The sequence below is a fragment of the Dasypus novemcinctus genome, chromosome 9 (assembly GCF_030445035.2).
Source record: "Dasypus novemcinctus isolate mDasNov1 chromosome 9, mDasNov1.1.hap2, whole genome shotgun sequence".
Lineage (NCBI taxonomy): Eukaryota > Metazoa > Chordata > Mammalia > Cingulata > Dasypodidae > Dasypus > Dasypus novemcinctus.
In genome coordinates this window covers 46,260,193-46,277,916 of record NC_080681.1, presented here as the reverse complement: position 1 = coordinate 46,277,916, position 17,724 = coordinate 46,260,193, and the positions used below count along the sequence as shown (strand labels likewise).

At 35.8% G+C, this 17,724-nt stretch overlaps 2 protein-coding genes across 2 annotated transcripts in view; one reads left to right on the top strand and one right to left on the bottom strand.

The window, feature by feature from the left end:
* ADGRL2 (adhesion G protein-coupled receptor L2) overlaps positions 1-17,724 on the top strand; it is a 653,868-nt gene that overhangs the window by 77,010 nt on the left and 559,134 nt on the right. The gene's annotated exons all lie outside the window — the stretch shown is intronic.
* On the bottom strand, positions 3,170-3,670 carry LOC101436039 (large ribosomal subunit protein uL15). Its single transcript, XM_012526941.3, has one exon. It carries the CDS (start codon positions 3,652-3,654, stop codon positions 3,208-3,210), a length of 447 nt encoding a protein of 148 aa, XP_012382395.1. The 5' UTR covers positions 3,655-3,670; the 3' UTR covers positions 3,170-3,207.

The following is a 17,724-nucleotide window of genomic DNA, read 5'->3' as shown; positions in this document are numbered from 1 at the left end:
TCTCAAATAGCACTAAAATTTAATGATGGTAATGGGCATCCTAGTTTTATTAACTTGTATGGAACTGCCTCTAGGTTTCACCATTGAACAAATGCTGGCTGTTGGTTTAAACTAGAGATTCTTTATCATGCTCAAGAAATAGTCTTCTATTCCCTTTACAGCTTTCATGAATAACATCTGTAGAAATTTTTAGTCTCCTTCTCAGCACCCTTTGACATAAACTTATGATTTCCTTTTAATATATCGATTTGCTATTCTCTATGAATAGATTTTATAACACTGAATCATGCTTCCTCTTCTGTGAATAAGCCTCATGTGATTTGTGGTAAATTATTTTTCACAACACTTCATGGTGGATTTATAGCTTCAGAATTTAAACAAATAATAATTGTTGTATCAAGCATTTCCCTGAAGTCCTGCTCTATAACCCTGCTTGCCTTCCTTTATCCACCAATTTTGTAATCCTTTAAAAAAAACAACAGCTAAGTTTGTCTGACCTGATCTGAGCTGAGGGAGGTCATGCCCTTCCTGGGTATAACTCCTTTGTCCAAACGTGACTTAGTTTTTCTCCCTTAATATTATTCCAATGTTTCACTAATTATTAACATAAATGAATCTTATGGATATTCTTTCCAAATATTGGCCCAACTGAGCCTTTTTGTGCTTTTAGGTTCTAGTTAAATCTCAACATAGCACGACATACATTATATAACCATCATTATATAGTATTTTTCCAGCGGAGCTATTCTGTTGCTTGCCAACAGTTAGCAATCCCTCAGCTCTTACACCACATCACATCAACATTCATAGTTATAATGCAGGTTTTGTTCTCCTCTGCCTGATTAAAAAAAAAAAAATTCAACCTAAGAGATTTTCAATATCCCATTATTATTGAGGCCACCACTGTTAGCTTAGCTTAAAATAATCACAATCGGCATATCTGTTAAGTAAGGAATAGCACACAATAGCGGTAGCTGTTGTGAGTTAACCACTAGTTAGGCATATTTTGTGACTAGTGCACACAAATACATGAGATAAAATGAAACATTTGCAAAAGCATACCATTACCTGTTTGCTTTTTAAATGACAAGTTTAAATTTTAAGATGGAAAGAACTTGTGAAGCTCTGGAAAAAACAGAGGCAAATAAAAGACATAAATGCAGAATTGAATTTGATCAAAGACCAAACTGCATTTAAACATCCTGGTTCCATTACCCAAGCTGAAAGTCTGCCAAAAATAAACATAGTGAGAAATGAAGAGAAAATTGGATTGCTATAATTGTTCCTATCTTAAGATCCCAGGATTATTAGAAGTAATAGGAAATATGGAAGATTTTATTAAGTGTGTAGGGAGACCCCTTTCTGTTAGTCTGATAATTATAAATCTTGAATGTTTCCATAGGGATCCTATCTAACATTAATTCAGGGGTGTGTGTATTTATTTTTTTTTAATCCAGGATTCTTCCTCTAAGATAACTTCCAATTTACTTTACTTACATGTTTTAGCATTCACTGTTATCCATTCATTTGTTTAGCCCATTCATACTAAGCACACACAGTAAGGCAGGCTCTGCCATAGGTTGTGGGATATACCAGGGATAACTCCTCAAGTCTTTGATATTTTCCTCATCTACCTCATCTGATCTTTTTACCCATCACTCCAATGCCTCCTTTAAATCATTTTGGAAGAAAGTCTAAATACATAGTTTATTCCATTAGAATTATTTTAAATTAAACTGGACTTCAAATATTCCTTTTAAAGTGATTTTAGTTGTGTATCATAGTGATTGACCTGAGTTTCCACCACTGAAACACCTCTCTTAAATATACTAGATTTGCTTTAATGTGGTACCAATGTTGATAGATTCAACATCTAAAAAAGGCTTTTGGATTGCGAGTATTCCATTTCAGAGTGTGATTAAGAGATAAAGGAGAGAGGGAGAAAGAAAAAGTTATTTCTCTTTTATTTAACAACAAAATGTTCTCCAGAAAATAGTTTGTCAAAGATACTAAACTTCTCTGATCATTAATGAAATGCAAATTAAAACAACTATAAAATGCACTTTTTAAATTTTAAGTTTTTGTATTACCCAATAATGACTAAATAGTCTTTCTCCTATACTATTCGTGGAAAAGCAACTTGCTACATTTTTGGAGAGAAATTTAACAATGTCTATCAAACCTAAAAGTGTACAAACTCTTTTACTCAATATTTTCATTTCTAGAAATTCTTTCCTATGGAAACTCTCAAATAAATGTGTGAGGATATATGTTAAAAATGTATATTGTGGCTTTGTTTATCATAGAGAACAATTAGAAACTATCTAAATGCCTATCAGTTGGAAAATGGTTAGATAAATTCTTAACAATGGCATGTTATACAGCCCTTGAGCTGAGAGATCAGTATATAGCATATGCTGGGAAATATATACTTTCAGGTGATTTAAAAAAAAAAGTTGCTCAACCATAATAAAATCTCATTTTCATGGACAAAATGTGTGTGTGTGCTTAGAAAATTGCGAGAAAGATATTTAAGAAACTCTTTTTTTTTTTTTTTTTTTCAGAGTTTTGGACATCTTTATTTTGGGTCAAGTCTAAAATTCCAGAACTGTAAAAACTGTAGCAAATAATTTACACAGACTCCAAGGGTCTTATCTGCATACAAGCACTGGTTATTAATCACTGTTTAGCTTCAAGAGGAAGACATAAACCCTAGAAAACTTGACCCCATTTCTGGCCTTCAGGATTTCCCAATTTTTTCCAATAGATTAAAAAAAAATAAACTATTAATTCTACATTCTGGTTAAAATTAAAAAGCTTTGGTCCAAAATAAGGGACCCAGGAAGAAACCTTTAGGATCAGGAATTTAGCCCTATAGAACTGCCTCAACTCCACGGCTCAGTAGAGGCCACCCATTTTCTCTTTTGAGACTGAAACCGGTAAGGGTTCATTCTCCACCCACTGTAAACAATGCAAATAGGTGTTCAACTAAAATTAATAGGTTACCATCCTTATAAATATTAGACTCAAATTTGCTAATTGGCTAAGACTTCCACATTCTTTGTCCTAGAACCTGGTTATGGTGGATTCCTGATGCTGAGTATGCTCTGCATTAGCTGCACAGGTTGGGATGCAGAGGTGCCAAAGAGTCTACACTCAGACCACAAGGGAAAAGCACGTATTTAATGAACCTCCCTCCATAAGGCTTTAAGCCACCAGGACACAGGCTCCCCCCACACCCTTAATCTTCTCCTCAGCTCTTCTGCTGAAGAATTTGGCCTTGACGATGACAGGCTGTTTTGGAAGCTTTCCCTTCCCCAGAACTTTGTAGTAACCCGATCGCACCACATCAATGATGGGAGCAGCTCCAGTCTTGTTTTTGGCAGCATTTACCCGTGTCTGCTCACTGACCAAGGTCCACAGTTTATCAAGGTTCACAGTTGGACAGAAGCTCTGATTCCTCTTTAAATGATAATGTCTCATACCAACCTTTCCGAAATAACCTGGGTGATATTTGTCGAAGTTGATCCTGTGGTGATGCATGCCACCAGCATTACCCCGACCTCCTGGATGCTTCCGGTGTTTGCCGATACGGCCGTGGCCATGGCTTACATGGCCCCGGAGTTTCCGGGTCTTTCTCAATCTGGATGGCATGTCGGCGACCGAGACGAAAGGCTTAAGAAACTCTTCACACTGGTTACTTGGTTGGGGAGGGTGGTAGAAAAAGATAGGTCAAAAGAGGTGGAGAGAAAGAATTTTACTTTTCACTTTGTACTTTCCCCCTATGTTTAATTATTTTTTCCATATTGAATTTTTCAATAATGAATTATTTATTTCTCCTTTTTGAATGGTATAAAATAACAAGTTTATAAAAGATGTGAAATTAGAATTATTACAGCCACTTTCACTATAATTCTATACACTATGCATTTTAAAAGAAGTTTCATTGTACGTGATCTGAAATATTTGGATAGCCTTTAGAACCTCATAGTTAACCAAGTATTAATGACAATTAACACACTTTCAAAACGTGGCTTAAAAAGTCTGTTTCATAATATACCTGGTAAATAAATTAAGGTAAAAGGAACAGCCAAATGATCTATTTTGTCCACTCATTTAAATGATAGAGGTTTTAAAAATAATTTTAGACACATATAATCTCTTCAGAATGTTAATGCTTATGAAACCATGACTTCACCATTCTCCTATTTACTTTGAATATAATTACCCTATTGCTGCCATAACCTCCACAGTTATCCAACAAGTTATCAAGTTGTGGTCTATTCTATAATATGTCACCTGTCATCAGGTAGTCTTTAATAATATATGAAAAGGGGAATAGTATTCCATTTCTTTGTTCTTCTGCTACACCTGAAGAGAATACTTAAATTTTATCAATAATACTTCCACATATTTTTTATTATACAGTCATGTAAAACTCATAATCCTATACATTCACTTAAAACCCGCAATTTTTCTTTAGTGAGATGAAGTTTCAGGGGCTTGGGCGAGTACTAGAAAAATCACAAAGCCTTGTGAATGTAAATGCAGCATGAAAAAATCGTTTTTAAATTGGCTTTATTTTTCAAAGTGTAAATGCATCCCAAAGGCTGTATGAAGTCAAAAGCTAAAAAGATGTTCATATTATTACATTTGCTACAATTTTATCTTTTTGTAATTTCTGATTGATGCCAAGTAAATTAAATCAAAGGGGAAGGCAGATGAAGAATCATATCAATAAGAAATAATGAACACAAAAGTGATTTAGCTAAGACAGAGAAATGTTTTTTGACATTTAGGGCTTTTAATGTTGTTTTGAGGAGAGGCAAGAAAAAAAAACTCTAACTTGATAACACTTTCTTTTTTTAGGAGGTACTAGGGGATCGAACCCCAGACCTTGTACATGGGAAGCAGGCACTTAACCACTTGAGAAGAAAAACAAACTTTAAATTTTACTTTTTGAAAGAATGCCTGCCCTGGAATTAGAGAAAATTATGGTAATCATTTAGGAGAATTAACCAGAAAACGAGTTAAAACTATGTTGATAATGAAGGATGTACTATATTTCATTATGAACTAAAATAAAAACTAAAGGGGTTCTGCAAAATTTATACCAAGATAGTTCCCTGCCAGAAAACTAAAGAGATGGTTCTGATTTTCTAATCTAGAGTTAAGTAAATGTAAGGATTTACTCAGAAGCAAAAAACGGGAATGATGGCTAAATAAAATGAAAGGTCTTCAGAATCCAGGAAAATAAGTGTTAACTTGAAGTCTAATATTACATAGATGAATATATTTCTATAATTGTCTAATGTCCTTTAGGAACTTGTAGCTAATTACAAAAAAAAAAAAAAAAAAACTGGCTCTAGAGCAATTTTCATTTGTTTTCTGTTTAAATAGCACAATCTATTGGGTTTGAATGTCTGTAGCTTGAAAGGATTTTGTTTCTTTTTCCTGAAAAAAGTCCTATTCTTTACCGTAAAAAATGACAAGTGCAAGGTCATATTCAGAAGTAATCTAATGACATGTCTGACTGTTCTTCTATCTAAATGAAATAAAACAGACACAGTCTCTTTTATAAAGGACCTAATAGAATAAACCTAGTAAGCAGGAAATCATTTCATTTAAGTTTAGTTGATTCAGCCTAGGTTTCAAAGGTGACCAGCAGCCCTTAGTATGTGGTAAGGTGGCAACCGAGCTAGTTTTATTTGCTAACTTCTAAAATGCCTTCTCTCTCAGCTTTCAGTTGATTGTGCACCAAAATATCCTTCTCCCCGATGAGATAATAGACAGATATATAACAGATCCCCAAATACAAACAGATAAATATGTTTTCATCATGATTTTCTCAGCAACATCCTAGAAGCGGGCTTTGTCTTTGTCCTAGGACCCTACGTTTTTGATGGTCATGCCTAACCAAAGCATGTATATTCGACTAATAAAAACATATTAATGGAAATGATGTGATATGTGTACACTAAGTTGAAAAGGTCCTTGCCCAATTTGGTGCAGACAATTGGTGCTAAATAAGTATACATTGAATCAATGATTATTATGAAATGTGGCTATTGCTACCACTCTCATGAATAGAACACACTTTCTAATTATGCAGTTAGATTTTATATCATCATACTGTCCTTGATGATGTCTTTTTCTATTTTGTTGTCTATAAATAGTCATCTATACTGCATGAGGACAGCTGAGGCCAAATTTTTGCCATTACCTTAAGGAGCTGTTAGGCAATATGCAACAAATACTAGACACCATGGTTTTTTGGAATTGATTTTAATGTAGTCCTAACTTTACTGGAAGTTGGTCCTTATTTTCAGAATTAACACCAGCTAGTTTTGCTTGTGATTTGAGATCCCACTAAAATTTACTAGTCTCCAGAAGCTGATAATGTTGAAAAAATCAGTCATGAATTGGTGTATTTTTAAGAGACTTTGAACTTAAAAGACAATATACCAATATGACTTGTTATCATTGTTGCTTTTTTGAGTCTGTGCCTTATAGAATACTTGGTTCACCAGTATTTCTCTAAAATAGAGATCACAGAGAAGCAGATTAGTCTGACAAGGTGCTTCTGTTGTAGAGATAAGCTTTTAGATAATAAGGAAAATAAATTCAGAAAATTTTCATACATAAACGCCGAATCACTCAAATAGTCATTTTATTTTTTGTGTTATAACAGAAAAGGTTTTCTTTATATTGGTTTACATTTGTTTTGAGCTCCCCATGTAAGGCACTGTTCCATGTGCTTTAAATCATTATTTAATCATTCCTGCAATCATATGAGGTAATTACTATTATTATCCTCTTTTACAGAAGAAGAAAGTAAAACTCAGAGAGATGAAGTAACTTATTCTATATCATAAAATCAAACAAGCTAGTCTAACCTCATAGCCCACAGTTTTCACAACCAGGATTAGTTCATTTATCCAAAGTTGGTGACCAACTGTGATATGCCAGGCTCTGTGTATTTAGCAATCTGTAGTTACACGATGATACAGGTAGGTCTGGCTTTCTGTTTATCCTGCCTAGGAAGAGGAATGGGAGGACCTCTAGAATCTATGGATTAGTGTCTTTCTTCAACTGAGAAAAATTCTTAACCCTGTTCTCTTCAAATAATGCCTTTTTCTCAACCTCTCTCAGCTCTCTTCTGGAATTCTAAAATACAATTCTTCATTTTACGCTTTATATGTTTTTCTCTACCTTCGTATTTTGCATCTTCTCCTTTCTCTGTGCTTTGTTCTGAAAAACTTAAATGGCTTACTATCATCTATGTTTTATGTACTCTTACAACTGCCTATTGAGTTTTAATTTTAATTATTGATGTTTTTTCTCAAAAAATTTTGTGTGACTTTCCAAACAGTCTATGTCACTCTTTATAGCCCCTGTTCCCAGCAACTATTTTCAAACTTCTCTTTTATTTCCTTAGGTGTGGTAATAATAGTTTCAGACTTTGTGACTGATAATTCCATTATCTGAAGACTGTAGGTCTTCTTGAACTGGTGCTTCCCCTGGTTCTCACTCATAGTGCCTGGATTCCTTGTATATGTAGTCAAGGGAATTCCTTGAGGCCCGGAAAGGATGTAACTTCCTCCAGAGAGAATTTACGTTGATTTCTGCCAGACACTTAAAGAGACACTAAGTATCTGAAATCCCTCAAATCAAGTTCATAGATTGAAGATCCCTGGACAACCAAAGCAATACAAAGTAAAGGCTTTGAATCTGTGAAAACAGTAGTTACAACTTCCCTAGGACACACCGTTTTCCCTTTCTTTTCCTCTCCGACTCTGTGACATGCCAAATCAACCCAACCTACAATCCCCAGCCAACAGATGATGAAAGGGTAGATATATGGTTACTACTGGCTCCTTTGTCCTCAGTAGACTGGAGACTTGGGGTCACAGCTCAATGTATGTAAAATGCCTTTTTTTTTTTTAAATTTCTCTCCCCTTCACCCCACCCCCCATTGTCTGCTTTCTTGCGTCCATTCACTGTGTGTTCTTCTGTGTCCACTTGCATTCTCAGCAGCACTGAGAATCAGTGTCTCTCTTTTTGTTGCATCATCTTGCTGCGTCAGCTCTCTGTGTGTGCAGTGCCACTCCTGGGTGGGCTGTGCCTTTTTCCCATGCGGTGGCTCTCCTTGAAGGGCACACTCCTTGTACGTGGGGCTCCCCTACATGAGGAGTGCCTGCATGGCATGGCACTCCTCACGCACGGCAGCACTGCAATGGGGCCAGCTTACCACACAGGCCAGGAGGCCCTGGGCTTGAACCCTGGACCTCCTATATGGTAGACAGATACTCTAACAGTTGAGCCACATCTGCTTCTTTGTGAGATGTCTTTTTATACTCTTTAATTTAGAGATCCTTGAAGATTCTGCCAAAACTATAGCTCCAATTGGGCAGGATGTAAAAATACCATTGGAGCAATGTAACTTAAGTACTTCATTGCTCTACTTGCTTGGTATAGCTCTCTACTTTTTCTTTGTTTTTATCCTCATGTAGGTCTTACTGTTTTGTCACCTCTTAGATGCTTTTAAGAAAACTTTTAAATTTTAATTTGTAGTTGCTTTCAGCAAACTTTCTCTCAGTAATGTAACTGCCATTATTGAAAATAGAGGACCTGTAAACAATGGAGACCAGGCCTTTTTCATAATAGATATTACATTCTACTCAGAGAATCATAGCCAAAAGAAATAAGTAAAAAGACAAATACAATTATTTTGAGTTATGATAAGAGTTATGAAGGAAATGGACAATGAACTGAGATGGATAATAATAGAGGATATAGAGGATGGATAATGCAGAGGAGGAGAATATTGCATAATAGTTTACTGTTTTTCCTAAATTTAAAGGAAATTGGAAAAAATCAACAATATTCTATAAAGGAACTTAAGATTATATAGACATTAAATTAAATGTCTTGTGAGAAATGACAAGCAAAGTATGATGTAGGTTACAAAGAAAGAGGCCTGGACTGGGAGTCAGGGTTTTGGGGATTGGCCCTATTGGTCATTTAGCTGCTGCATGATCTTGAGAAAGTCATCTAAACTACTCAATATAATTCAACCATTATGTAAATGTACATTTGTTGGTTACCTATATAAGGCACTCTGTTAGGTGCTAGATGGGAATGGTCAAGAAAGTAAATGCAAAGTTGAGAAAAGCATGGTTCTTGCACTTCCTGCAATACAGAGCTAATATAAAATTAAAATGACACTATATATACAAAATTTCACATCTGTAAATTTGAACTCTAATTACAACTCTGTAGTTAATTACCTTTCTTGACCTTGAGAAACTCTCTTAACCAAATGATCTGATAATACAGGTTGAGGCAGTGGTTTTCGTATTGGGTTCCCCAGAACATTAAATGTTTTATAGAGTCACCCTTCTACCCCTCATCTGCACTTTAGGTGCTGCCCTAGAGCAAGGGAGAAGGGGAGCTCTGAACCTTCATTATGGACTCAACCAGAAGAGTTCTGCTTTTATCTGTTTTAATATTAGACTTTGCTGTAAACTATGAGCAAAGAATGGTGCCACTAGCAAACATTTGGAATCCAGTGGCTAATAGGCTTATTTGTTAGTTTGTTGAAACAGGTAAAGGCATCATGAAATCTGTATAAGACTAGTTTTCATCTTGGTGGCCAAATAACTTTAGGAGAACTATCAAATTACTTCGAAGAGATTGGACCAAAAAAAAAAGAGAGAATGGATATAAAATCATCTAGCAAATGTTAGACACTGGCAGAATATATAAGTCTTCAGCAAAGGAAAAAAACATATATATAGAGAGAGATGTAATACATACATAGGTATATTACTTTAATTTTTAAAATACAAATAAGTTATACTCATGAGGGAAAAATTCAAATAGTATATTAGGTTATAATGTGAGAAGCAAATGTCCTTCCTATCACATTCATTTCCATTTATTCTGTTCTTTCAGTATTTTTCCATATACATACCAACAGATTTGTGTAGTTTTCTTTCACAAAGGGAATTATATGTATGTTCCACGCTGCAATTTAATGTTCTCCCAAAATAGTTTAGACATTTTTTATCAGTTTATATTGCTCTACTTCCCTCTTTTTTAGTCCTGCAAAGTATTTCATTATTTGAATGTAGCATAATTTATTTAACCAATCCGATATGGATGGACATTTACTATGTTTTCAGAATCCGTTTTCAGTTGCTTTGCTATTACAAAGATGCTGCCTCAAACACCCTTTATATTACCAGTTTTGAATATATGTGGAAGCTGCTTTAGCAGCTGCTGTGTCATGTATTTTCTCAATCAAGAGATAATTCAAGTACAAATACTCATGAAAAGTTTTGACACTTAAAAGGAAGTCCTCATGCTAAAATGGTTTGATAACTATTGAGTTAGGAATTTGCTTTACGATTTAGTTTAGCATATGCTGTTCTGAAGTATAATAGGCAATCAAATTTGTTAACAAATGAGATAAATGAATGCCCTCATCTGGGACTCACCTAAATTGATTCATTTATGCAGCAAACTCATTTTTTTAAAAGTACTTATTCTGGGCCTGGGATTGGTGATATTGGAATAAATCGTGACCTTGTACTTCTATTGCTTGTACTAGAGACATCCATGTAAGCATAAGTTGCAACACAATGCAGCAAGTGCTATCATAGAAGCAGTCTACTGTGCTTTGCCTATTTTAATGTAAACGCTGAAAATGATGAACTAGAGCTACTGCTCTCTACCAATGCATTTAATGGTTCTCCAGGCATTTTCAGTAATTGTTTCTTGTTTACTACAGAAGGGGGAAAAAACAAAACAAAAACAAAAGCAGAGAACTTGGCAAATAAGCTTCCGTTTTCATGTACTTAATAATCATTTCCTATCTTGACACACATATTTTTGCCACTAAAATAAAGGTAGGATTTATCTTTCTACCCTTACCTCTCTGGCAAGTCCTTTGCTCCTTTATTTATTTTTATGTGGCCTCTGAATGCAGCAGAGCTTTATCCTTGTCTTTATATGGAAAGTTCAGACTAACACAGTCAGAATTTAGTCACTTACACTCCATTCTCTACCCAAACATTTGACACATTGAGTCTTTTCTCTGATCAGAAGATGCCTGTCTAGCATCCTTTTCTCCAAAGGAGAAATAGAGACTATCTAGGAGCAAGTATTCAAGTGGAGCGAATGAAGCTTAGAATGCACCTAAAAATTAATAATAATAGCTACCACTTATAAAGCCCTAACCACGGGATAAGAACTTTATCTGTTGCACTAAGTACTTTATATATATATCACCTAATTTAATTATCATAGCAATCATTATTTCCAGTTTACTCATGAGAAGCATGAGGCATGAAAGGGTAACTCACCAGGTCATATAACCTGCAAACTACAGAGCCAAGATTTATATCTTGGTCTGTCTAATTCTCCTGTCCATGCTTTCTATCATGACACTACAATGCCTCTTCAATTAAAGGATGTCTTCAAATATGAATAGTATTGATAGCTCTAAACTATGTGTAAAAGCACCAGATACATGCCTCTCTCCTTCCCCACCTCCCTACTCTCAATCACCTCCCCCCCAACAAAAGCAACATTTCTTGCTTTTACAAAGAATAAATGAATAAAAATAGTTTATTGGTGGAGGAAGGTTTTGAATATATTTAAGATATTTAAGTTTCAGAACTGCCTTCCCATGTAACTTCGCCGCCTTAGGGTCTTTATGGATAGTAAGTCCCATCTATTTTTACCAATTTCTTCTAAATTATGCTGAAGGAGCAATCTAATGCTAACAAAGAAACTAGCTTGACAGATAAAGCCCCAAGGAAGAAAAAAAATTATCTATATTAAAGTAGTATTAGTCTAATCCCACATTCCAAAATGCCATACTTGGATTAGCCAATGTCCATTAGATAAGCTGGATATAAATTAGCAATGGAAGACTTGGTCCAACCTCTCTGCTGGAAGCTCATTATTAAGAGACCATGCCCAATAGTATTAGGGAAATATATGTTGGACTACAATCTTGAAATCCAGTGGGAAAGAGAGTGCCAACTTGCACAGTTTTTTTTTATTATTTCAGCCTCTCTTGTTTATATAATGTGGTTGGGTTAAAATCATTCACATTTCATAAATCCAGTCACCTACTACAGACCATACTTATCACTGAGTTAGAAAATCACTTGCAAAATCTTACTCTGAGGGAAGCAACTGTGACTCAATCAGTTGCGCTCCCGTCTACCATATGGAAGGCCCTGGGTTCACGTCCTGGGGCCTCCTTGTGAAGGCAGGCTCACCTGCAAGCCACAGAGCGCCACCTGGCCCACAGATGCTGCAGAGCACCACCCAGCCCGCAAGCGCCATGGAGAGCCAACTCAGCAAGGTGACACAAGGAAAGAAAAGGGAGACAAGCAAAAACACAGAAGAGCACGCAACAAATGGACACAGAAAACAGACAGCAAGCAAGCTGCAAGGGGGAAGGGGAAATAAAATAAATAAAGACACAGAAGAAAACACAGCAAATGGGCACAGAGAGCAGACAGCATGCCATCAAAAGCCCCGGCAGGCAGGGGATAATTTTTTTTTTTTTAATCTTACTCGGAGGTAATCCATCTCATCTGATTGATTTGTGATGTTTTTCTGAAAACAGGCAAGTGTAACTTTGTGTGTCCAATCCAACTGAATCATACTTCTATAAAATTGCTTCCTTCTTTCATTGTTTGCACACATTTTTTTGAGTGTCTGATAACATCTGCACATGAGAGTGTAAACATCAACATTGTTGATGTTTCCAAATAGTTATAAGTTCTAGCTGTTTATCTTTTTCTTTCCAAGGAGATCTAACATTACAAAGGAAAAGAGAAAGAAAGAAAGAAAGAAAAAGTATATATATATGACTAGTATCCCAGTCTCTCATTACAGAGGAGCTGAATTGTATGGTAAAAATGTTATTAACAGGGGAGTGGGTGTAGCTCAATGGTTGAGTGCCTGCTTCACATATATGAGGTCCCTGGTTCAATCCCTGGTACTTCCTTAAAAAAAAAAAAGCTATTAACAGTATTGTTTTTAGCAAATCAAAAATTCTCAGAAAGTAATATTTTAAAGATTTCAGCCAACTTTATCATTTTATCAAGATCTAAGAGATCTTCTCCCCAAAATGATAGGTAATTCTTGATTAAGTTTCAGTATGCAGAAACTTCAGATAAAGCACAAAACTCCGTAACCCAGAAAAATCATTTTTTATATGTTGGATTTCATAAAAGGCATTCTCTTCTTTATTTGAAAAATTTTCTATTGAAGTGCTAATATATCATTCATACTTGAACATATATAAACAGTAAGTGTATAGTAAATGTTGTGAACTTACAAAACAAACATGCATACCATCATACAGGGCTACCATATATCTCCACATCACCAACACTTTGCATTGTTGTGAAACATTTGTTGCAAACTATGAAAGAGCATCATCAAAATATTGCTACTAACAATGGCCCATATCTGACATTTGGTGTATTTTCCGCCAACCCATGCAATTATTAATACCTTGTATTACTAGTATTATATATTTGTTCTAGTTCATGGGCGAACTTTTTCATATTTGTTCTATAAACCACAGTCCATCTTCCACCACAAGCCTTGTATGATTCATTCAAAGCATGCACTCAGTGGCTCTCATTTTCATCACAGAGTTGTGCCGTCATCACCTCAATCAATTTTAGAACATTTTCATTACTCCAAAAGGAAAAATCCCATACCTTCTTATACCCCTTATTGTTGTCTCTTAGAATTGATATAATATCTTCTTTGTAAAAGATATTCTCCTGAAGAACATTCAAGAATATTTACAACATAAGCACCAGTCATTTCATAGGTGAGTCCATTAAGAGCTAACCAGTTTGTTACTATTGCTGTCTAAACGGAACATATACCAGTTTAACTCGCGGTAAGAAAATAATATTCTACAAGTTGTTTCCCCCTTTTTAATGATTTGAGGGCTACTCTCTGATTTAATTTAGCAGTGGAGAAGAAATACCAATGATAAGCACAGGCAAATCAAGAAATAGGAAGATGCTATCAATTGCCCAACTCCATCAGGTAAGATCCTTATAAAATCATCTTACCAAAGTTTAATGTTGAGGAGGACTGTACCAAATGGCTACATTAGGATGCTTGATAGGGAATCTACCCCATATAATAAGTACACATCAGTCAATCAACCAATAATTGAACACCTAGTATGCTAATACCATTCCCCTGCTCATTTTGAGAGTGTTTATAAGGCTGGATTTCTGAGAATCTTTTTCAGTCTACTTCAGGAAATTTCTTAGTTATCCGTGAAGTAATTAAGTAGCAGCATCTTCAGTTCCTTGCCTTAACTCACTATGCATTAGGGAATTGTCGATTTAGGTCAATAAAACCGACATAATTGGATTCCATTTTGAAATTTAAATTTAAAATAAAATACACCTAAATGTACATTATGCCTATATCCCTAGAAACTCCCTCCCCTACAAGATAATCATCCTTTCAGCCACACGATAGAAAAAATTGTTATTGCAATTCCAACAGGAATAAACTAAGCGGATATTGCACTGGCAATGAAAGACTTAGTGGATGACAAACTTTCTTCCAGAACAGGTAACCAAATTAGACTCTTTCTTCTTTCTCAAATACCAGTGAAATCTAAATGAGAAGATAACTATCTCCCAGTACTACTGTGTCCTGATAGGATCTTTGCCATTTCTCTTTGCCTGGTATTATTCCACTTGAGTGTGTCATACAAACAGACAACACAGTGTTCTTTGGGAAATTGAGGTCAGGAGAGAATATGCCACTCTGCCTGCCAGGCTCCCTAGCATGTTATTTCACCTGCTGGGTACAGAAACTTCTCTCCAGAGTTCAACAAATAAAGTGCTTCCTTGATTAATCACATACGAGTTCCTGCACCCAGCGGTCACTGGGTGATTTCTTGAAACATAGCAAGAGACTCCACCAAATAAAGGTGATATTACTACTGCCATCAACCCTCCTGGTATACCTTGTTGTAATCTATGGATTCTAACCACAGCCAGCTTGTTTTAATAAGATTACAGAGAAAGGACTCAACTCTCTGCAAAAGCCTTGTGAAAAAAAATTTTTTTAAGATTTCCTCTTGAACTCCCTATACTCTCTTGAAATAAAATGTTACCCTGATTTTTGTTCTTAGGTTGCTCTTGTTTTTTCTACTGTCTTAAACTTTCTAAGTATTTTCTTTTGTTCATATTTACGATGTGAAGCAACCATGAAACTGCATTGTCTGCAGAACATTCTTATTCACACAGCTTCTAAAATGTTACCACCAGTAGGCAACCAGTATTTATTTGAACAAATCAAATGCCTCCTTCCTCCTTCCCTCCCTGCAGCTTTGCCATGGGCAGCAACTTTCCTTTATTCATTCAGCAAACATTTTTTGAGCAGCTATTCCACTTTCTGCTAGGTATCCATCTAGGTGTCAAAGAAAAAAGGATGAGCAAACCAGAAATAATGCCTACATTAATGGAAACTTCAGTGGATTGGAGAAGACACTCATTTTTTAAATAATCATATTTGAAATGTCTGATAAAAACTGTAACAAGGGAAAAAATGGAAAGTATGATCAGCTGAAAGAAGACCTAACCAATGCGTCTGATCTACGCAGAGCATCTAGAAAAGCGTTGCAGATGAAGTGACCTTGGTAATGAGCAACCAATTCCAGAACGGCAAGAATAAAAAATAAACTTATGAACTGGAATTTGTATAATACTTTTTCTGTAATGTCTTAATGATGATACCACTAGATCCCCATATCAGAAGCGACATTACCCTCAAGGAATTCAATGCATGAGTACAACTTGGAAAGGAAAAATTGGCTTAAAAATTAGAGTTTTTGGGTAAAAAAATAAAAAGCACAGGTCTACAGTTTATGGTTATGTATTCTATATTTTGGCCATTTATCTCCCACTCCTTCCCTAAAAAAGAGATTGTAGACAGTGAAGTCAGTGTCTTTGATTTTATCAGAAATCAGATTATAGTTTCTTTTTTTAAAAGAAGTCATTATTTTTTTAAAAGAATTATTTATTTATTTATTCCCCCCCCCTTCCCCTCCTCCCACCCTGCTGTTTTTGCTGTGTCTGTTGTTTCTCTCTCCTCATTTTCTCTCCTCTAGGATACCAGGATTCTATCCTGGAGACTTCTGATAGGGAGAGAGGTTCCCTGTGAATTGCACCACCTCTGTTCCTGGTTTCTGCTGTGCTTCACCTTGACTCTCCCCTTCTCTCTCTCTTTGTGTGTGTGTGTGTGCTGTGACTCCCTTGCACAGGGCACTGGCTCACCATTCAGGCACTCGCACAGGCACTGGCTTGCTGCGCAGGCACACTTTCTCTTCTTTTTCACCAGAAGCCCCAGGGATCGAACCCAGGTCCTCGCATATATAGGCAAAAGCTCGATCACTTGAGCCACATTCAATTCCCTATAATTTATTATTTGATAGTTAAATATTCGTGGATAGATCTCACTATACGGCAAGATGAAGCATGTGATCTCTGGTATCTGGCTTACAGAATACCCATCTCTTCACCACCCACTAGCTGTATGATCTTAGGCAAGTCGCATAAACATTAGGGGTCTTCAGTATGAAGTTTTCGTGAGAATTAAAAGAAAACATTTTTCACAGGCTTCTAATGAGTGTTTAATATTTCCCAGACACTGTTTCAAGAACTTTCCCAGTATTTACTTAATTAGTCCTCGTGACAAACCTATGAAGGAAGTTCTATTATGCTTTTTAAACACACTATCCATATGAGGAAATATAGGCACAGAAAAGCTAGGTATTTGGCCAAGTTCATGCAAAAAGAGGTAAAGCTCAAATTCAAACCCAGAGCTCACACTCTAAACTATTTAACTGACAGGTTGAATGAGTATATATAAAGAAATGAACAAGATGCCTGTCATACAGTAAGCAATGAAAAACATTATTGTTCTGTCTATATATCCACCTTCTACTAAGTCATCATTCCAAATTTCCCCAGACATATTTTCCACCAGATGGAGAATTAGATCTCCTCTTCCTCATTTCTTCCTTTTTCTATCAAAATTGTCATACTTTCTCTTTCTTTCTCATGTGTGCTCTCATTACTCCCCTCTTACAGATGGATATATGGCATCTTCTTTTTTATTTGTTTATAATAGACCAGTGGACAATTAAAGATTACTATATTACACTTATAGATTTGTACAATGTCTGAATTTAATGTAAATAGGGCTTTGTGCAACAATACAAAAAGCCTAGTTTACATTCCAAGACAGTTTTTCTGGCATTCCTCTGTAGTGTTGAGGTTTCAATATTGGGATTAATCATTCATTGTCTTCTCAACATAGAAATTACCATATTAGTTTATGCCTCAGAGTACATAAACTGCACTGAATTTTATGATGGTTTAGTAACAAAGCAAAAAGCATGTGTGAGTGTTTTCTGATGAATGCCCACTCTGTTGGGGGGAGCATGCTTAAAAGTAAATTTTGCTGAGATATTATCACTTACTCAGCACCACAAGAAATTTAAAAGAATGAAGTCTTGGCGGCAGATTTGGCCCAGTGGTTAGGGCATCCGTCTATCACATGGGAGGTCCACGGTTCAAACCCCAGGCCTCCTTGACCCGTGTGGACCTGGCCCATGAGCAGTCCTGATCCGCGCAAGGAGTGCCG